The 22,500-nt window shown below is 47.0% G+C and overlaps 1 protein-coding gene across 1 annotated transcript in view; it reads left to right on the top strand.

Moving 5' to 3' along the window:
* LOC311361364 (kin of IRRE-like protein 1) overlaps positions 1–22,500 on the top strand; it is a 40,268-nt gene that overhangs the window by 10,066 nt on the left and 7,702 nt on the right. The window contains exons 2-11 of the mRNA XM_084481526.1: positions 3,053–3,202; positions 8,460–8,609; positions 10,283–10,440; positions 11,809–11,959; positions 13,312–13,417; positions 14,980–15,128; positions 16,092–16,219; positions 18,132–18,258; positions 18,943–19,043; positions 21,862–22,078. Of these exons, the coding sequence (XP_084337652.1) occupies positions 3,053–3,202; positions 8,460–8,609; positions 10,283–10,440; positions 11,809–11,959; positions 13,312–13,417; positions 14,980–15,128; positions 16,092–16,219; positions 18,132–18,258; positions 18,943–19,043; positions 21,862–22,078 (1,437 nt within the window). The remainder of the gene's footprint in view (positions 1–3,052; positions 3,203–8,459; positions 8,610–10,282; positions 10,441–11,808; positions 11,960–13,311; positions 13,418–14,979; positions 15,129–16,091; positions 16,220–18,131; positions 18,259–18,942; positions 19,044–21,861; positions 22,079–22,500) is intronic.

Here is a 22,500-nt window from a genome sequence, read left to right as displayed (position 1 = left end):
GGGTGGGGGGGGGGAGGGGGAGTATCCCGTAGGGTTAATTACATCTCTGTTCTCTGTCAACGCCACTCACCCCACTGTGCTCTCTGAGAGCCCTGCAGCAGGCTGACAGACCCCCCCCCCCCCCGACACTCACACACACACACACACACACACACACACACACACACAATACGCACCATTTGCAAAAAGGCATACACACAGGGATACGAACACACTTTCTAGGCCATATACTGGCGAAAAACATAAAAACAAAAGAATGTAGCAAAACACTATGCATGTGTACACCACACAAATAAACACACACAGTCTGGACACATGCACGGACACACACCCACGCACACGTACACACACACACGTACACACACACGCGCACGCACACACACGCACACAAACGCACCTTTCGGAGCGTTTTCCCGAGAGAAAGTGTTGTTCATGTTCGGAGCCATACACAAACAGGTCCTTGAGCTCTACTTGTAATCGCTGCTAATTTTGCATAAATCATGCAGAACCTGACCCACATGTAAATCACACTCGTCAACAGCACGTCACATCCCAGTGACTGAAGCGCCTCGTCGCCCCTGCACCTCCTTGCCGTATCTGGACTTTTTTTTTCCTTATTAACATTTAGCTTGCCTTGTAAATACATAAATGCATAGCAACACAGAATGGAAGGGCGTGCAGGTGAAACACAGGTGAGCTATTTTCAGAATTCAGACGCACGCTTTCTGACGATAAAGCCTTTCATTCGCTGGCATGCGTAGGCTTGCAGATTAAAGGTAAGGACGAATACATCAAGGGAGTTGTGGATGTCGCTATTTATTGAATTACTTAGTTAGTTGTGTAATTATCATTCTGGTCATTGCTGTTACCAGTATGACCCGATCTACGGTGAGTCATCACTTGACATCAACACCAGTACCACCACTCAACCATCATTCTCATGTCAGTGAAGGAGCGCCCCTGGGGGGTCGTCAGGGAGTGGCTTGTTTTTGGGATGTTTTCCGGATCCATAAAGAGTGGATTGGTGCATAAATAACAAGACAGGTCCCGTGTTCTCCCCTGCCCGGATCAGGGAGACAGCCTCCTCATCAAACCCCCCCCCCCCCCTCCTCCCCCAACCCCCCTCCCTCCCCGGACAAACCAGTCCTCTCCAGTTGTTGTCTTAATTAGCTAATAGCACTGTCTTAACCGTGATTTAAGGAAAAGTAAGAAAAAAAAGCCTTGGGAAGACAAACATTATCTGTGTGTGTGTTTGTGTGATTGGATAGGTGTGTGTGTGATGTGTGTGTGTGTGTGTGTGTGTGTGTGTGTGTGTGTGTGTGTGTGATGTTTGTGTGTAGAGTTAGCTAGTCTATGGCCATTCCTTTTAAATGTCATTTGCATCTAATTGACGCAGTGTGCATCAGTACAGACTGTATGTGTGTGTGTGTGTCTGTGTGTGTGTCTGTGTGTGTGTGTGTGTGTTCACATACTGATCAGTACGGTATGTGTTTACACATGTGTGTTTCTTTCTGTGTGCATGAATGTCATCAATGCATGTGTTTGTGCGTGTCTGTATGTGTGTGAGGGTACGTGCGTGCGTGTGTGTGTGTGTGTGTGTGTGTGTGTGTGTGTGTGTGTGTGTGTGTGTGTGCGTGTGCGTGTGCGCGTGCACGTGCGCGTGAGTGTATGTGTGTGCCCCTGCGGGCGTCAGCAGAGGCAACGTAGTCTCAATTAATGCTCCTTAATTAAAGCTTTTCCCCTGCAAGAGTTGCATGTGAAACGTTTGACCCGGTGATGCAAGCAGCTGAAAACAGCTGGTAGTGCTCAGTGTGTGCCCTACTGACACGTCGCATGTTAATATCTGCATTGGCAGCTGTGTCGCGTTGCTTCTTATGCCATGCGGTGTTGCACCATAGCCCGGCACCTCCTTGAAATGAACCTTTTTCTGCTTACAGGGAGTTCTCATGTGAGCGTCACGTGCGGTACGAACACAGCAATGCACTGTCTCACAGTCTTTGGCCTGTTTGCGTGTACGCACGCACACACACACACACACACATACACACACACACACACACACACACGTGTACGCAAACACACCCCAGTGAAGGAACGAACCCCAAATTAAATTGAATTCAAAACCCATGCTTTGCATGATGCTTGCTTGCAGGCACGGTTTGTGAAACAAACAACACGATAATAAAAATGCCAAATTAATTCCTAGACATAATAGCAACAGATCATAGAAATCAACGATAAATCAGATCACAAACCATCGCTAAGCTGTATTGTCTTGGTAGGATTGTTAGGTGGCACATCCAAAGGCTGACCATGAATTGATTATATTTTTATAAATCCTTCCTTAACCAGTGCTGATGTTTTCCCTCGTCTGGAAAGACGCCCTGTGAGAGTATGTGGTTTTTGAAATGCAAGACTTTTATAAAGGGGAATTTCCTACAAGTCTACAAGTGTTTGAGCACACTTTTCAACAGTAATGGCTGTTAATTGCGCTGTTAAGGTGAAAAACTATCTTTAAAACATGGAACATCTCCAAGTCAAAACCCCGCCACGTGTGTGTGTGTGTGTGTGTGTGTGTGTGTGTGTGTGTGTGTGTGTGTGTGTCTCTCTAACGTCATGCCTCTCCTGACCGCGCCACCATGTATAATGAAACGTAAACTTTGGACCTTTGTCAAATGAGTACTCCCATCAACAACAACGCCCTGAATTAGTGATAGTGCTGACAGTGATGGTGTGTGTGTGTGTGTGTGTGTGTGTGTGTGTGTGTGTGTGTTCACATGTATGTGTGTGTGCTAGTGAATATGTGAGTGTGTATGGTTATAAACCTCTGATTCACAACCCAAGTTTTTTTCTTTTCTATATTGATTTATATTTATATATTGATATATATGTTCTATTTATCGCCCAGTCTTCCGCAAATTCCATGAATTCCACGACAAAAGATCAGACTATTTCTCCTTTGTCCTCCCGAAAGCCCACCCACCAGCCCATCCAAGTCTCTGTGATCGTCTGACTGACCTGCCCTTCCTCTCCTCCTCCTCCTGTCCTCCAGGGTTCTGCGTCCGCTTCTCCCAGGAGCCGGCCGACCAGTCGGTGGTGCTGGGGGAGCGCGTGGTGCTGTCCTGCGTGGTCTTCAACTACACAGGCATCGTCCAGTGGACCAAGGACGGCCTGGCGCTGGGCGTGGGCGAGGGCCTCCGAGGTGAGCGCACCGTCCACCACCTCGCACTGTCCCACACCGGCCTCTGTGCTTTGGTGTCCCTTTTCAATAAAAGGGGACGATAATGAGCCATGAATTACCGTGCATGGAGTTAATAGAGTAGTAAGCATTAGTTAATGATATACTCAGAGTTAATTAAAGGTTTACTTATGGTCCGGTTATCGTTTGCGAAGGCTGTTCGTGTTCACTAAGGAAATGCTCTCCATGTTAACTCATGTGATGGTGTAATGGTTTAATAGGGTAAGGTGTAGGGTTAGGGAAAACCCTTACCCTACCCCTCACCCTAAAGTATGTATAAATGAATACCGTAGTCAACATGAACCCTTTAATTAAATAATTACCAGGCCATTGGTTAACTGTCAGTTAATGCAGGTTAATGCTTATTACTACATTAACTGATGATCATTTCTGTTTGTTTATTGTAAAGTGTTACCGTCTCATTTTAAAAATTGAGATTTTTAAATCTGATTCTCGGTCTTCAATATATAATGAAGGAAGGCGCGATTATTCCTGCCTCAAGGTACTGCAGGAGCACATCCAAATCCTTCAAAGGTTACAGAAAGTCTTCATGGAAGAACGGGTTTTTCAGCAGAATTGCTGTGTGGAAGGCATTATTTAAGCAACCTGAAGTCAAACACTGCCGTGTGTGTGTGTGTGTGTGTGTGTGTGTGTGTGTGTGTGTGTGTGTGTGTGTGTGTGCGCGCCAGCGAAACGAGCCAGTCTGAATCAGCACCTGTTGCGTCGTCCCAACTGCCGTTAGTGTTGTCCTGAGATCAACATTTTGTATGATTGCCGAGGGCCGCTGGGCCAGCTGCCTCAGCCAATCAGAGCTCGCATTGTCATCACGGAGCAGGAACAGTTTATCTCGTTGTGCTCTACTTGGTTCTGAAATAAATGAGAATATAAAAAAAAAAGGACAGGATACAATTTGGCATGGCTTGGCGAGGTAGTCGGTTTTGCGGAAGCGGAGTCCTCCTGATATTAAACGACAGGGTTTATTGGCCCCTCCGCCCTCCTGCTCCGCTCATACAATCATGGGCTTTGAAATCCTCTGTGCCCCGCGGTAATGACGCCCCGGCTATCTTACATTCACATGGTGTGAGGGAGAGGCGTGGACGTGTTAGGGATACGGACAACCAGATTGGAGAGTGTGGGACAAAAACGAGGGCAATTGTGTCAGGACAAAAAAAGTGAAGTTTTATTTACTTCAAAATAGTCCAAGAATAAATAAACAAAAATAAATCCATTGATTACAAAAATAAAGCAATGTTCCAAAAAGAAACGACTGTTTCCATCAATTAGCCTAGCATAGCCTAGCATAGCCTAGCCTACCCTAGCATAGTTTAGCCTAGCCTAGCCTAGCCTAGCCTAGCCTAGCCTAACAAAACATACCATGTGCTCTAGTACTGGCCTCTCGTCAAGCCAGCACCTCCTTCAGCTACAAAATGAGACTCCCCTTAAATAAGCCCAATCAGTCCCAGGTGGACTGATTGGGCCATACCAATAACAAGGGGAACATCCCTGGCCAAGGCTGGAATAACCATCTGCCCCCTAGTGCTCCGGAAGTCCAAATACCACATTCAATATGAAGTGAGGGGAGAGACAGTGAGACATGATTTTCACCTTCTGAACCCTGGTGGTTTGGTATGATCTTTGGCTCTACCTTGTTGCCCTGTCCGACCCATGCTTTCCACTGACCTACATCAGGGCAGACCTTTTCACATTTCAAATGGTATTTTTGTGCGAATATTTCTTTTATTGTCGTTTTTTTTACTGACAAGCATGACAAGGTTTCCTACAGTGCACTGTAGTTGTACACTGAGTGGCACACACATGCATGATGCACGTGCACACGGCACGCACACACAAACACACTCAGGCATGCACACGTCCCTTGAAGACATGTTCACACAAATACACACGCAAGAAGCAAGTGCACACAAGGGCTTACGCTTACAGTGTACACAACCTAACATGGCAACCAACCACACACACACACACACACACACACATAGATGCATACAGCCTATGCACACACACACACACACAGAGGAGGATGTGATGCGACACGAGTGATAATTTGAGATGCGTGGTGAAGCCCATGTTTGACTGTAAAGGTTTAATAAAGGTCAACAAAACAGCTCCCTCCATCTTCGTCTGCGTCTTTGCTCTTTAGCACCACCGTGCTCTCGCTCTCCTCTTATCTCGCCCTGTCTTCCTCCCTCACTCTCTCTCTTTCATTCTCTCCGCCTCAGTCTGCCACAATCTCTCTCCGTCTCTGTCTCTGTCCCCCCCCCCCCCGTCCCTCCTTCCCTCCCTCCATCCCTCCCTGCCTCCCTCCCTCACGCACATGTAGAGTGCTGAACGTTTTCAACCTCACAATCGACGGCTGAGGCTGAGGATGTCAAACACACAATTACCGCCACCGTTTTTCACCGTCTCTTTCCAAGGAGACGGGAGCCGTAGTGGATCGCCTCCCTCTTCGTTCGCCCTTGATCAACCTTAACCTCTGCTCGCTGTTCATCTATTTTTCTTCCCCCCATTTTCTTCCTTTTCTCTCTGCCCACTCTTTTGTCTCTCCTTTTGTTTCTTCACAGTAGACGCGCCGGGGTCCTGATATCTACAATTTTTAACATTCAGTCATTTGGCAGAACACGCTTTCATCCAAAATGCGCCCTACTTATAAGTGAGGCTTAGAAAAATATCGAAACATAACATTTTTGGAGCATAGCGACAAAAGAAATCCCCAAGTGCCTCAGCGATTGTCTCCTTGGTGAGGTCTGAGCGTTGCATCGCCACTACGTTTGCAGACACACAAACAAATGTTGTGAAAAACCAACAACATCCACATCTGTTGCTGTAGCCAAATGGATGTATGGTGATTCTGTATGAAAGGCTGGGAAATGAATGCCTGTGTTGCTGTATGTTGTTTAGGGGCCGCGTGGGTGGGTGTATAGCATGCGGTTAATACGTACCTGCTCGCATCTTCACACCCCCACACACACATACACACACACACATACACACACATACACACACACACACACACACACACACACACACACACACACACACAGGGATTTATATATTTTTTTCCACAGTTAATTACAGTCGGAGATCACAAACAATACGTAAACGCCTGTGAACGCTGAGTGTACGGTTTATTCAGCCCTATGTGGAGATGTGTGGGGGCACAGAGAAGCCTGTACAACTGTGTGTGGTGTGTGTGTGTTGTGTGTGTGTGTGTGTGTGTGTGTGTGTGTGTGTCTGTTTGTGTGTGTTTGTGTGTGTGTTATGTGTATGCTTCCGTGGGCGGACGCTACTGGATAAAATTGTACCTTGAGCTAGTAATCACAACACAAAAGGCGACATTAACCTTTCTGTGTTTTATCTTGGAAAAAATCCTAAACTGACAAAGAGAGAAAGAAAATGTAGCAATAAGGACCATTGTGAGGTCCGTCATTAATGAAAAAAGTTTGAAAAACGATTTGGTTCATAGGGATGCAAAACTGAGGATTATCATCTTCACTCTCTTCTGATCAGTCTCCTGATAATGTTGTGGGCAAACAATTAAAAATTCCAAATGTTTTTCGGGATCTCGAAAGCAAATACCGTTGGCCTACATATGGAGACAAAATATATGTTCTTCAGGTGTGCGCTGTAGACCCTTGTGTATTCACACACACACACACACACACACACACACACACACACACACACACACACACACACACACACACACACACACACACTCATTCATCCACTCACCACCTGCAGGTGCCTCTTCTGTCTACTTAGTGTTCATTACAAAAACCACCCCCACACACACACACACACACACACGCACACACACACACACACACACACACACACACACACACACACAGACATACACACAAAGACGCACACACATGCACACACACGCACCTTATCACTGGCATGCATTCACCTCTGTGGTTGCTATGCCCGCAAGGTGCTGTTTGCGAATGATGTAATCGTTGCTAATTCGCCCCCCCCCCCCCCCCCCGCCCTCACATACACACACACACACACACACACACATACACACACGCACACACACACACACACACACACACACACACACACACACACACACACACACACACACACACACCCACCCCACCACTTTACTGCCTGTCTGCCTCCGCCACCCGGATCCATGATGTCATGACGCCCGAGTCGGGCTTGCCTAGGGCCCCCTAGCGGCAGGTGTGTGTGTGCGTGCGTGTGTGTGTGTGTGTGCGGGTGTGTGTGTGCGGGGGGGGGGAGTTATTGGTATGTGTGGGTGCGGGAGAAGAGAGGCGGGGGTAGGGGAGGGTTGTTGTCACAGTGAGTTATGTCTTTGTCTGCGACGGAGCATACAGGTTGTGGAGGAGAGCTGTGGTCGGTGATGCTCCTGCTGTATCGCAGGCACGCACATTTTTTTTAATGGGGCGACGCTGGTTCCATATTTGGGCGGAACGTCCTGTTTTTTTTTGGTGCCTTGTGTCTGGCTGCTTGTTTTTTGCTATATTCTTTTTCTCTTTGTGTTTGTGTGTGTGTCTTTTCTCGTGGCTCACTGCGTTCTTTGTCTCCGGTGGTCCGGATGGTCATACGTGTGTATGAACGTACTTCATATTTATGAATAAAAAATGTAAGAAAATTATTTAATATAGGGTTATATTGTATTGTGGTGGATATTAGTGTGATATCTAATATTGTTGCCCATACACTATTTATGTTAAGATATATTTACTTCCCAATGAATGTAGATAAAAACATACCGGCAAAACTATGGCCTATAATGAATTTCAGTACGGAATACATATATACATACATACATACATACATACATACATAGGTACATCCATAGAAACATACATACATACATACATGCAACCATACATACATAAATACACACATAACCCGTTATGATACATACACACAAACAGATGTTTTAATGTATTTAGGTATGTATGAACTCATGCATGACGTCTAGCTTGTTCCATTTTTTAAGTGCTTCTCCAAACCCTGTGAAACATAACCCTCGTGAGTCCATTCGCCCACTCGGCCACTCAAAACACCCTTAATGCCGTCACGCACTCCAACGACAATGAATCACAACTTTCATACTATAACACAACTTTTCCAAAAGTGGTTCTGGTGGCTGGTGTCGTTGATCTGTGTCCGTGTCTCCCCCCCTCTCCCCCTCTGCCTCCCCCTCTGCCCCCCCCCCCAGCCTGGCCTCGGTATCGGGTTCTGCGGGTGATCGACATCGGCCAGTACAACCTGGAGATCTCCCACTCGGAGCTGTCGGACGACTCGCTGTACGAGTGCCAGGCCACGGAGGCCGCGCTGCGCTCCCGCCGGGCCAAGCTCAACGTGCTCAGTGAGTAGTGACGCCCTGCGACTACGGGGACTACGCTACCCACAATGCAGCATTTCCCTCATGAAGTCGAAAGCGACCATGGCTGGCTGGTTTAGTGCACTGTTTACGGTGTGCCCCGTTGGGTAGTGTGGTGTGGACCGCGAGTGCATACATTTTGATCCCCAATGGAGCACGCTACTAAATATGGAAACCTATATCCCATGAGGCATTGCGGTTTTCATTGTAATCGGATTCTTCCAATAGAGTCTGCACATAGGGGCTCTTTATGCAAATGAGCTGTCACAGGGTGACCTCTAACGGGTGGGCTTGTTTATGCGACCAATACATTACACGTCAAGTCCATAGATTTCTGCTGCATAATTACTGTCAAAACCCCCCCTATAGGCCCTACTCATTCTCCAAATAGTGTGCTATGTAGTGTTCACTATATCGGGAATAGGGAATGAGGGAGCAAGGGAGCCGAATCGAACACAGCCCATGTGAAATGTGTGGCTTTTCACGCTTACTTCTGTAACAAGGCGTATTCCTGAGGAAATAAAACTTTGTTGAACGCTTTAAATGAGCAGACGGGGGATTCAAATATATATATATATATATATATATACAAACACAGAATACATTCAATAATACTATGGAGTACATTCGGTGTTATAGATGATGTACATTATGAAATGTTCAGCCTGCCGGCACAGAGCGGTTAACTCCCAGCGTCGGCCCTGCATTGCCCCGGCAGACCGTGTGCATTGATCACGTTTTGGATATAAAATAATGACTAAGGCTTAAGCGGCACCACCTGACCTTTTAAAGCTGAGCTGGAGCCCATCCCAGTGTGTCAGCGAGGGTCCCGTTCGGAGGCTCTCTCCTGGGTGATGAGTCACCGCCGTGGGACCCAAACTATATTGGTCCTAGACACACCGGTCACGGCTTTCGACCGGAGCGCCTACTGTGGTCGTCGTCCGTTCAGAGAATATAAAGGGACGCATTACGTCGATTTTTAATTGCGTGTGTGTGTGTGTGTGTGTGTGTCTGTGTGTGTGTCTGTCTGTCTGTCGGTCTGTGTGTATATGTGTGTGTGTGTGTGTGTGTGTGTGTGTGTGTGTGTGTGTGTGTGTGTGTGGTTGTGTGCATATGTGTATTTGTGTGTGTGTGTGTGTGTGTGTGTGTGTGTGTCTGTCTGTCTGTGTCTATGTTTGTGTGTGTGTGTGTGTGTGTGTGTGTGTCTGTCTGTGTCTATGTGTGTGTGTCTGTCTGTCTGTGTCTATGTGTGTGTGTGTGTGTGTGTGTCTGTGTCTATGTGTGTGTGTGTGTGTGTGTGTGTGTGTGTCTGTGTCTATGTGTGTGTGTCTGTGTCTATGTGTCTATGTGTGTGTGTGTGTGTGTGTGTGTGTGTGTGTGTGTGTCTATGTGTGTGTGTGTGTGTCTGTCTGTCTGTGTCTATGTTTGTGTGTGTGTGTGTGTGTGTGTGTCTGTCTGTGTCTATGTGTGTGTGTCTGTCTGTCTGTGTCTATGTGTGTGTGTGTGTGTGTGTGTGTGTGTGTGTGTGTGTGTGTGTCTGTGTCTATGTGTGTGTGTGTGTGTGTGTCTGTGTCTATGTGTGTGTGTCTGTGTCTATGTGTCTATGTGTGTGTGTCTGTGTGTGTGTGTGTGTGCGTGTGTGTGTGTGTGTGCTCCAGTCCCCCCTGAGGACCCCATCGTGGAGGGCTCCCCGGAGCTGCTCCTGATGGCGGGGACGCAGCACAACCTGACCTGCATGACCCGCGGGGCCAAGCCCGCCGCGCACATCCAGTGGACCCGGGACGGGGTGCTGCTGGAGGGGCCCCACCAGTCCACCGTACGTCACACACACACACACACACACACACACACACACCCAGCCTGCTCCCTCACATCCTGCCTGACACAGATACGGTCGTGTCCAGGCGTGTAGTGAGGGGGGGGGGGGTCCCTAGTGGGGGACCTGTGTCCTTATTTACAACAAATGTTACGATTAAAGACAAGCCAAGTCAAGTACATTGTATTTGTATAGCGCTTTATCACAACTACAGTCTCAAAGGGCTTCACAGGCCGTATATTTATCATATGGTCTGTGTATATTATATACTATATATATATTATATTATACGGCCGTCTATTTAGAAATGAAGGATTCCTTATAGGTTACCTTGAGCCTCTTGTGGGTCCGCCCCTTGTGTTTGTCTCGTTGTCCCACTGATACTACTACTGTACGACCATGTAAGACAATCATGGCTCCCATCCCGCTCCTAAGCATGCCTGGATGGAGGGATCCCTCCTGGATGGAGGGATCCCCCGCTCTGCATTCCTTCTCAAGTTTTCTTCTTTTTGAATTAGGTTGTTTGTTTCTTTGGGGTTAGGGTTAGGGGTCGTCATCAATTAAGTTGCCCTGTAAGGCCCCTGAGACTGTAACTGTGATTACATATGGCTATACATGTATAGCCATATGTAATCACAGTTACAGTCTCACTGTAATCACTGTAACTGTGATTACATATGGCTATACACATAACACTGACCCTGCTTTGCCTTGACTTGATACTTAAGTGAATTCCCTTTGAATTACTGACTTTTACTCGAGTGATATCTTACAGATATTTTCAACTTTTACCAGAGTCCAGAGTTTCAGTTAAGATATCTGTACTTTTACTCAAGTATGACTACAAGTCCTTTATAGCCCACTTATCCTGTCTATACCAACTGGTAGAGCAGGGCATCAACACTGCCAGGGTTAGGGGTTCAATTCCCACTGAGCCCGCCCATGCCAAGGATGCACGTCCTCACAGTGTTTTCGGACAAAAGCGTCCACAGATTGGCATACTTTTATTTATTTTTCTTTATCTTTATATACACACACAAAAACCCATAAGATAGACACGCACACACAACACATTTGACACTCTCAACCGCCCACACACTCACCTACAGTGGGAACATGCGTCACATGGAACACAGGCCCATGAGCAAATGGGTGCGTTTTAACTGTATTACTCACACAAACGTTACAAATAGACACACAAGCAAAATCTGAAAAACACACTTTAGAGACATGATACATCCACGGCCCACGTGCACGATCCCACCTCATACTAAACCCCCGTTTACACCACACGGCATATACAACCCTTTTTTTCCCTTTTTGTTGTCATGTTTTCATGTCGTTTCTTTGACATTTGTCCGCCCGCAGGAAGTGCTGGCCGACAGGAAGAGGGTGACCACCCGCAGCTACCTGCCCATCTCGCCGGTGGACACCGACACGGGACGCAACTTCACCTGCGTGGCCACCAACCCGGCCGTCCCGCTGGGGAAGAGGGCCACCGTGATGCTCAACGTCCACCGTAAGGGGGCTTGGACCTTCCGGAAGGGGGGGGGGTCGTAGCTGTACTCTGCTTCGATAAGGCTTAGTTATGGTTCCATGTTGACGCAACGCAAGGGGGTTTATGGACCCATTATGTCCTTGCGGACCCTCCTTGCGTCCACCGCAAAGGAAGCTGACGTGCGCCTCCGTAAAATGTTAGCCTTGCGTCGTGGCGATTGGTCCGCGCACTAAAACCCGACGCAGAACCAGAACTGCATCGAAGCGTCTGCGTGGTCATTGCGTCGACGTGGAACCGTGACAGAGCCTTTAGCCTGCTGTGTTAGATAAGTCAGATAAGACACGTGATCATGAATTGTTAAATAACAGTTAGTTAGGTTGGTTAATGGTTCACTTATGTACCCTAATTATGTGTACCCTCATTTGGATTCGACCTCATCAAGTATCGAAGAGGTTATGCTCCTTCTTTAGAGTCAAATCATCAATGCATTTAGAAGATTCAATTATAATAGATTTTTACTTTTTAATAATTGAATACATCGAATATGTATAGAAATAGAAAGAAACGGGGGGATAACACATAAAACGTTGGTTGTAAACTTAATTAGACAGGTTAATCAGCCTAGTAATGAACTGCCTCCCTTATCCAAGACTAGTTTATAGTTATTGGTGTAGCATTGGAGTCCTACCCACAGTGAGCCAGACACTGCATTATTTGGACTGTTGCATTGTGGTTGCATTGTTCTCCATTTGAATTTAGATTACTTTGGTTCAGTGCTGTCCTCTCAACCCTCCTTCTTTGTGTGTGTTTGTGTGTTTGTGTGTGTGTGTGTGTGTGTGTGTGTGTGTATCTGTCTGTGTTTGACTTTGTGTGTGTTTGTGTGGGTATATGTGACCGTGTGTGTGTGTGTGTGTGTGTGTGTGTGTGTTTGATGATCTGTGTTTGTCTGTGTGTGTGTGTGTGTGTGTGTGTGTGTGTGCGCCTCTGCTTGTGCGTACATGCGTGCGTGCATTGGTCCCTGCATTGGTGTGTACGTGTCTGTGTGCGTGCTTACATGCGCTTGCATGTGTTTGCGTGTACGAATGTCTGTTTTTGTCTGTGTGTGTGTGTGTGTGTGTGTGCTTGTAATCACTCACACATGCATGCATGCGTGCGTTGATGTGTGTGTTTGTGTGTGCTTGTCTGTGCTCGCTTGTGTGTGTGTGTGTGTGTGTGTGTGTGTGTGCATGTAATCACTCACACATGCATGCGTGCGTGCGTTGATGTGTGTGTTTGTGCTCGCTTGTGTGTGTGTGTGTGTGTGTGTGTGTGTGTGCGTGCCTGTGTGTGTGGTCGGTGTGTTTACGTGTGTGTGCGCCTGTCTCGCTGTGCAGACCCGCCCACGGTGACCCTGTCCATCGAGCCTCGCTCCGTGATGGAGGGGGAGAGGGTGACGTTCACCTGCGCGGCCACGGCCAACCCGCCCATCATGGGCTTCAGGTCTGTACCCCTCCAGCTCCGGTCGCATCCACTGCTGCTGCGTGCTGCAGCACGTGTACCCGGGATCAGTGGCCCGCCTCAGGGACACCACATGGATCTTATTACAGCATTAACTAAAGTTCATTAACGGGGCCTCGGCCCGTGCGGACTGCCTTCCCTTTATCCTCCCACAAAATACCTCGGTAAATGCAAGCATTTTCCACCGCAGGAAAGAAAAAAAAAAGGTATAGTAACCGGAGTGAGTTAATCAAACTACTTTCCCGAAACCGGGAGATTGAATGACTTGAACGAGTGTTTGCCCATCTCCAGAGACATTACTGCTGGTGTTGGAGTATTAGTGAAACGATATATGATTGGCGGAATGGCAATTTTATATAAGAGTCTTTAGGGTGGAGCGACCAATGGCGTCTTCTTGCTTGTGTTCATGTCAAAGTCAAAGTCAAAGTCAGCTTCATTGTCAATTACAACAAATGTACAAGACCAATAGAAGAACCAACATTGTGTTCGTCTCTGACCCGCTATGCATTTAAGTATAAAATAAAATTGGTAAATGAAATAAAATAAGATAAGTAATACTTACAATGAATAAATTCTAAATTCTAAATGTGCAGGCGAGAATATGTTAGTCCGAGTGAAGAAGCTAACGACGCAACAATGCGGGTATCCTTTGCGAAGCGTCAACGTGAGGCCGCCAACGTTCCTTTATAGTTGAGCGGTTTCATTGTTTTTTTCCCCGCCTGCCGGTGGGGTTTCTGCGCGGCGGTTGACGAGCGTCATCGATCGTGGCTGGGAAGGAGAAGTGTCGGTGTCGCTCCTCCGACATATGGTTCCAGACAGTTCTCTGACCGTTTGGATTTCTACACCGCCAGCAGATGTTGCGGAAGAGCGGGAGCCAGAATCCCCTGGTGGGAGCGCTCTGGGCTGCCGCTCCTGTACTCAGCCTTGTCTCCTACATCCACACCACCCCCCTCACACCTCCCCCCCCACCCCCCCCCCCATCTCCCCACGCTATAACCACAGAGTACACACACACACACACACACACACATGCCAGGGTTTTCCGACCGTATAAAAGCTGAGGGTTGTGAGTCCAACGTCGGTATGGTTTTGCAGTGAGAAGCGGTTCAAAGTGTTTGGCAGAGGGGAGGCTTCCACTGCGGCACACTGTGTACCCCCACTTTACATACTGTACTGTATCTCCTCCGGCTGTCATTAATAATTACATTTAAAGCACACAGCGCCCGAGGTATATTCAATAGCCTAACTTCATTTGAATACATTATAGCTCCTGCCTGGTTTATAAATAGTGTCAGCTGTGTGTTTATGAGGCCCATTTTATACCCTATGTCATCATATACTGTGTCTCTCTCTGTTTGTGTGTCCGTGTGTGTCCGTGTGCGTGCGCGTGCGTGCGCTTTTGTGTGTGTGCATGTGTGTGTGTCTGCGTGTGTGTGTGTGTGTTGTCTGTCTGTGTGTGTGTGTGTGTGTGTGTGTGTGTTGATGCGTGTGCGCGCGTGCATGTGTGTGTGTGTGTGTGTGCGTGTGTGTGTGTGTGTGTCCAGGTGGGCTAAAGGCGGGGTGTTGCTGGAGGGGGCCCGGGAGAGCGTGCTCATGACCACGGCGGACCACTCCTTCTTCACGGAGCCCGTCTCCTGCCAGGTGTTCAACGCGGTGGGCAGCACCAACGTCAGCATCCTGGTGGACGTGCACTGTGAGTGTCAGGCGTGGACGTACGCCCATACATCTGGATGAGTGGCCTCCTACAGCGCGCCGCCATTCTTTATTTCTTTTTTTTCCGCAAGCAGCAGTGAAAGATCCGTTTTTTGAGCCGGGCTTGAACGGTTCATTATTATTCAAGCCTTAATAACTTTTTGTATGAAACACTTTTTGTCAAGTAGGATCTTCAGAAAAAGACATAATATGAAGATGAACTAGCTGCCGAGGTCCTCACATTCCTAATATCCGAAACACGGTCATTTTTGTAATTCAATGACATTGCGTCTCTGGCCGTGCAGTTAGAATAGCAGCAGGTTTTATTCCGGCACCTACCGTGAGCCAGCTCAAGGCCATTACATTCTCATACGTAAACATGGCTGCCGCTTGGTCAATCCACATTCCTTAAACCATTTTGGTTCATGACCCAAAATGGATGCCTGACAATGCAAGGCCATCTCTGAGCCCTGCCAGAATTGTTGGTCCTTTCGTTAAACGAATGATGATGAATTCATGTGTGACCAATTCAGACCAAGCTGCACACCCAAAACTATTGTAAGCTTACATCATATCATCATATTTTCCGTATTAATACTGAAATGTTCGAGAGTTATAGGAATCAAATGTCGGTGTCTCTTTCTCGTCTGTCCCTCTCTGTTCATATAAGCTCATGTGCTCTTCATTTTCTCTCTTTCACTTTGGCTTCTTTCCGGCCTACACTCTTCTTGTGCCCTTTGTTCTAAACCTCTCCTCCTCGCTGTGTCCGTCTTGTTTATCTCTGTCTGTGTATCGCTCTCTCTCTCTGTTTCAAATCCCCTATCTTTCCTCTTACCTTACTCTGGCTCTTGACTCTATGTGCCTCTCGCTATCTTTCTCCCCTCTCTCTCGCGCGTGCTCTCTCTCTCTCTCTCTCTTTATCTCACCATCATCGATGTCTCTCTCTCCCTATCTCGCCCACTAGTTGGTCCTATCCTGGTGGTGGAGCCCAGGCCCGTCACGGTGGACGTGGACTCTGACGTGACTCTGAACTGCAAGTGGTCTGGAAACCCTCCTCTCACGCTCACATGGACTAAGAAGGGCTCCAGCATGGTGGGTAGCAACACGACAAAAACAACAACTACAACAACAACAACACCAACTACACAGAGCCTTGAACATTGTAGTTTGCTACGCTAGCTAGGCTAAACCCCTGCTATTTTTCCATAGACTCTAAGCTAACTTTGTGCTGCACAGTATCGGATGCTGGTGTGAGGGTCTTTATACAAGTCAATTTGATTTATATTGCCCTTAATCACTGTTACCGGCCACATTTTATGACTATTTCCTCCCGAACCTAAGCCCTATAAAGGGCAAGGGAAAGTTATCCGCTAATTATAAAGGAGGAAACCTTGAGAAACACAGAGGAGGGATCCCTCCTTCTGGGCACGGTAACAAATGCAATGGGTGCCAAATTAGGGAGACATAATGCTACCATTACGTCTGCCCGTTATGGCACCTATAAACAAGCACAACAAAGGTTGTTTGAGATGTTAGAAAAAAAGAGCATTAGTAATGAGCTAGTCTGGTTTATGGCGGCATCACAGCTGGATCCATACGGAGATGCGTCAGAGGTAATGGCCGGTAGCCATCAGAATCGAATGCGGTGGCCATCTATCGTTCTTAACACATGGTCCGGGGTTCAGCCGCAACCACGGAGGAGGAAGACTTCCACCGATGATCCTCTGCTTAATGCTCCTCAAATCAACTCTAAACACACATTTAAAAGACTGAATGATTGTTTTCAATTTGAAGACAAACGGGCGTGGGATTTAATTCCAGCCAAACACGGCCACCTGCTTAACGCGCCAATAAAATCCCTCCATCTGGGGTCTGCGTGTGTGTGCGCTAATCTGTCCGTTTGGTTGCTATAGCGAATGAATTGTCAGCCCCCCACCAACACCCCCCCCCCCCCCCCCCCCCCCTAAATGTAGGTGCTGTTCTTTCCTCAAATAACATGAGATGATTGGGTTGTCGAAGGCTTGTATTGCTCGGAGAGGAACAGGAGGGAGGAGACTATGGAGAGATCTGCTTTTACGGATAGTTAAGAAATTAGTGCTCGGTAAAAAACCAAAAAAGAGGCCATTCTCACAGCGAGAGGCGGAGTACATATATATTTATATAGCGTATTTATATTTATACGCTACCTAAATCTTTCCTGAGCAGCGTAACGCACCGGCCTGAGCCACACTTCAGCCCCGCGTTGCTTATCTTTAATTCAGGCTTAACGAGTTAAGAGAAAGGCTTGGGGAAAAACTAATGGTGCCTGCAGAGAAAATCAACATGTTGTATGAATTAAAGATGGCTCTTGCTGGTCTCCGCTCAGCTCCATGCCTCTCCTCTCCTGTTCTCTCTTCACCTCTCCTCTCCTCCTGTTTCCACCTGTTTAATAATCTAACCGTGGTGGTGGTGGTGTCTGGATGTTGTGTGTGTATGTGTGTGTGTGTGTGTGTGTGTGTCTGTGTGTGTGTATGCCTCTGTTTGCGTGTGTCTGGATGTGTGTGCGTGTGTCTGGATGTGTGTGCGTGTGTCTGGATGTGTGTGTGTGTGTGTGTGTGTGTGTGCGCGGATGGGGGTGTGTGTATGTGTGTCTGTATGCTTCTTGATGTGTGCGTTTGTACGTGTGTGTTTGTCTGGATGTGTGTGTGTGTGTGTGTGTGTGTTGATGCTTTTGTGTGTTTTCCTGAATGTGTGTGTGTCTGCGTGCCTGTCTGGATACGTGTGCGTGCGTGCGTGTCTGTATGTGCATGTCTGTGTGTGTTTATGTGTGTGTGTGTGTGTGTGTGCGTGTGTGTCTGTATGTGCATGTCTGTGTGTGTGTGTGTGTGTCTGTATGTATGTGTCTGTGTGTGTCTATATGTGTGTGTGTGTGTGTGTGTGTGTGTCTGGATACGTGTGCGTGCGTGTCTGTATGTGTGTGTCTGTGTGTGTGTCTATGTGTGTGTGTGTGTGTGTGTGTGTCCAGGTTCTGAGCAACAACAACCAGCTGTACCTGAAGTCGGTGAGCCAGGCGGACGCGGGGCCGTATGTCTGCAAGGCCATCGTCCCTCGCATCGGCGTGGGGGAGACCGAGGTCACACTCACAGTCAACGGTATGCTCCTCCCCCCCCCCGCCCTGTTTAGCTCCACCCCCTCCCCCCCCCCCCCCCCCCCCACACACACACACACAGTAGCACCTTCTGCCCCACGCATCCACGTGCAATATATACAGAGGCAGTACTGTATTGAGTGTTTCCTTATCAGACCTCTCTAAGCCCTTGATTTAATATTTGTTATCATTTTATTAAGTCATAATAATAATTAGGTTAGAAATAGTAGTAGCGGTATGAATTTAGTTTAATATTTATGTCATGTAATGTAAACATGAATGTAATATTAATGAATTCATATGAATGAATATTGATGATGTGGGTTACTTAATATGTATACCAATTATAGATCTTGACCCACATATTTTATTTAGAGTTTAACCCTTATACTTACCATTCTTGCTACATACAAACTTTTCCCTGTCAAGTCCTGTAAACCGGACGACTAAACAATCATTATGGTGGACTTCACTTAAACACTATGATGCGATGTGAAATCACGTTTAGGTCCTTTTGATTCAATGGTTCAGTAAAGGTCAGCCCACCATGTCTCTCGCTCTCTCTCTCTGTCTTTCTCTCTCTTTTTCGCTCTCTCTCCATCTCTCTCTCTCTCTGCCTCTCTCTCGCTCTCCATCTCTCTCTCTGTCTCTCTCTGTCTCTCCGTCTCTCTCACCCCCCCCCCCCCAGGCCCACCCATCATCTCCAGCGATACGGTCCAGTATGCCGTCCGGGGGGAGAGGGGGGAGATCAAGTGCTACATCGCGAGCACTCCTCCCCCGGACAAGATAGTGAGTACCCTACCCTTCCTCTTATCTACACCTGCAGCGGCCACTTTTCACGTCAGCGGCTCCAGTTTGTTTTATATTCAGTCACGCTTCCCGGAGCCTGCGCTCCCCGCTCGGCCGTCAGCCACTTCACCCTGTTCCACCCTGAGGTGAAATACAGAGATAGCAGCTAGGCGGCTTGCGGGTTCGACTCTCAAACGAAGAGGGTTTCAGGTTCGATTCCTCAGGTCCCCCACCCCCCCCCTGTCCGTAGCTTACCTGTAGTAGGTGTCCTTGAGCAAGATTAAGCCTCAAGACTCCTATCGGCCCATTGATGATCTGAAGGCCCTGGAAGATGCTTTGGTGAAACATTTCTAAAGGACTGACATTTTTTTTGGTTTGAATAACATTTGCATCGTTGTTGTTTTGTAAAATCTAATTTAACGGGATCATTTTGAGGCACCGGCCCGGCTCGTGCTTTGTCGATCTCTTAACTTTGAAGGTGTCGGGCTTCTTTGTAAAATATAAGTCAACTCATTGAATGATCGAAAGCGGCCTTGATTTTCTCTATTTGGCACAAACACGCTTAACTCCTCACAATGACAACGTAATGAGCTGGAAGTGTCTGTTTTGTAAAAGGTCGGGGAAATGTTCTAATATATGAATTCATGTGGTTTGAAAACCACATGAAATTGACAAAATTAATTATGTGCAATCGAAAACTATGGCATGCAGTATGTGTGTGTGTGTGTGTGTGTGTCTGTGTGTTAGAGAGAGAGATAAAAAGAGAGAGAGAGGCAGAGACCGGGAGAGAGGGGTTAGGATGGTAGGGAGGGAGGTAGGGAGGAAAAGGACAGAGAGAAATCAAGCGAGTAATGAAGGGGAGAGTAAAAGTCTGTACCTTTCAGCGTAAATTATCTAATTGTAGAGAGCAGACATGACACAAATCAGAGCTTTTAGGAGGCTCACACTCCTACGCACAAAGATACCCACACACACACAGACCCACACATTGTGCCCAGAGCGTATGATGTGATTTGACAGTATATTCTCAGCCTAATGCAGATCCGCAAGCACACTCATAAAATATGAAGTAAGGTAAAACTCTAATCTAAGTATGTGTGTGTGTGTGTGTGTGTGTGGGGGGGGGGGGGGTGTTTGTGTGTGTGTGTGTGTGTGTGTGTGTGTGTGTGTGCGCGTGTGTGTGTGTGTGTGTGTGTGTGTGTTTGTGTGTGTGTGTGTGTGTGTGTGTGTGTGTGTGTAAAAGCTGATTTTTTCTCAGACAGAAGAGAATAGGATTTGAAATTTTTAATTGTATTTAAAATTTGTTGCTTAATCTTTATTTATATTTGATACTTAATTAATAGCATCTGGTGTCTTTTTTGACCTGCACACGGTAGCATAATCAACTTAATCTATTTGCATTAGCTGTGCGTACTCTTAGGAACAAAACTAGTTTAAGAAGCATACGCAACACCTCCAGTTCATATGCTGTCTGGTCTTTCTCTGCAAAGACTAGAGAATGGTTAGTAGAGAGTTGTGGGCGGCACAAAAAATTATCATATATCAGGTATATATAATTAATTTAAATAGTATATCATATATATCACGGATGAATGATATCATAGAATGACACATATAGTTAATTACATAATTATTTGTGTGATGAAATGTGCATTAATGACAACTAAAGGTCTATAATTAGAGCCACTTGGACCAATCAGAACTCAATTAATATTACCTTAGAAGGCCTGGTTTGAAATGCATGCAACACTGTGAAGTGTCCTCCGCTCGGGTACAGCCTTGGCTGCCAGACCTCCCCCCAGGGCCGGCACACCTCCGGCAGGCCGGGTCTGAGTGGACAGCCTACGAGTAGAGCAGGGAGCCCCAACCAGGGCTACCTGTGCTTTAAAACCCCTACACCTCTGGTTCCCAATGGGAACCGTTGGATGGTTTCAGGAATAGCATACAGAAGAATACAATGAAACCATAAGTGTTTTTTTACATGCAACAATAGTCCAATAATAAGTAGGAAAACTGTTAATTTCCAATCTCTTGTGGGCTATAATATCGCTTCTGTACTGTTATCGGTGTACCTGTGGTATGTAGGACAGAAGGTGGTTTGTAAAAAAGGTGTTGAGGGGTGGGGGGACTTTGCCAAATGTGTAGTGGTCCCCAACCTCTGGGTCGAGAGCCCAGTTGGGGTCGACTGATATGCACATGGGGTCATGGGAGATTGCTGGTTCATAAGCTATAGATATAAGATGATACATGTGGATTAAAACTAATATTCACAAAGGTTCTGTATGTATGAATTGACTGCTTGATGATTCGTAGCCATGAGCAAACTCCTCATCAGTTTGTGTGGTGCGATTCACGTTAGGTGTACAGTACTCCAAAATCGTTTGGGAGGCATCGGGACAGTAAAACTGTGTTGGAGTTGGATGGGTCTGTGCCTGCGTAGCATAATAGCATAATTCATGCGGAAAATAGGTTTTGCAAGGTTGTAAGAACAAAATGACAAGATTGCGGGGAAAACAAACTCCATCATCCAGCCTAACTTCTTCACCGGCAATTTTTTTTCTTTTCTTTTTTTTTCAAAGATACTATTGTGTGAAATCTCAGCTGAAGATGGCATTGTCAACATTGTGTGTGATTAGTCAGAATAAATAGGCGGGCAAGATTTTTTTTGAAATTGTATCCATGGAGTGGTCTTAACTAATGCGACCTTCAACAACCAAAACCGAAAACTGAATTGAGTATCAAACAAGTTCCTCTGCAAAAGGACTTTGAAAAACATTTTGAAGTGCACTGCCTGCTTAACGGTTACCCCACCCTGCAGGTGTGGGCCTGGAAGGAGAACGTGTGGGAGAAGGAGAAGGGCACGCTGATGGAGCGCTACACGGTGGAGCAGAGCAAGCCGCCGTCGCAGGGCGGAGCCGTCCTGTCCACACTGACCATCAACAACGTGATGGAGTCCGACTTCCACTCGCCCTACAACTGCACCGCCTGGAACTCCTTCGGGCCCGGCACCATGATCATCACCCTGGAGGAGAAGGGTGTGTGGGGGCGGGGTGGAGGGGGAGCGACGGATGGGCTTTTTTAAAGGACAATTCCGGTATTTTGACCATTGAGGCCCCCTTTCTGGTTTGTCCAGGATGAAATAGAGTGGTTGACATCGAAATGTTGACTATTGGTCCTGTCTCGGGTGTTTGGCTCATTTAGAATCTCCCCTGCCTGCTTCAGAATGGCTGTCTATGGGCATTCACAAACCTGTCCTTAAAACAACCCTAAATGTTTGTTTTCAGAAATGTGCAACTCATTGAGTGGTTAGTGGTGTTCGTTGATGTTCCAAATCAAGTATCGTAGCGAAATACAGCTTCTGTCATGTTTTATTTGGCATTTTGTAAATCCATTGATTTCTGTTGGCAGACTCATTGCACGTTGACCAGAAACGGAAAGAGGGGCTGGTTATAGTATT

Source organism: Micromesistius poutassou, assembly GCF_964030765.1.
Source record: "Micromesistius poutassou genome assembly, chromosome: 16".
Taxonomy (NCBI): domain Eukaryota; kingdom Metazoa; phylum Chordata; class Actinopteri; order Gadiformes; family Gadidae; genus Micromesistius; species Micromesistius poutassou.
The sequence above is the reverse complement of the archived record's forward strand: the minus strand, read 5'-3'. Positions and strand labels throughout refer to the sequence as shown.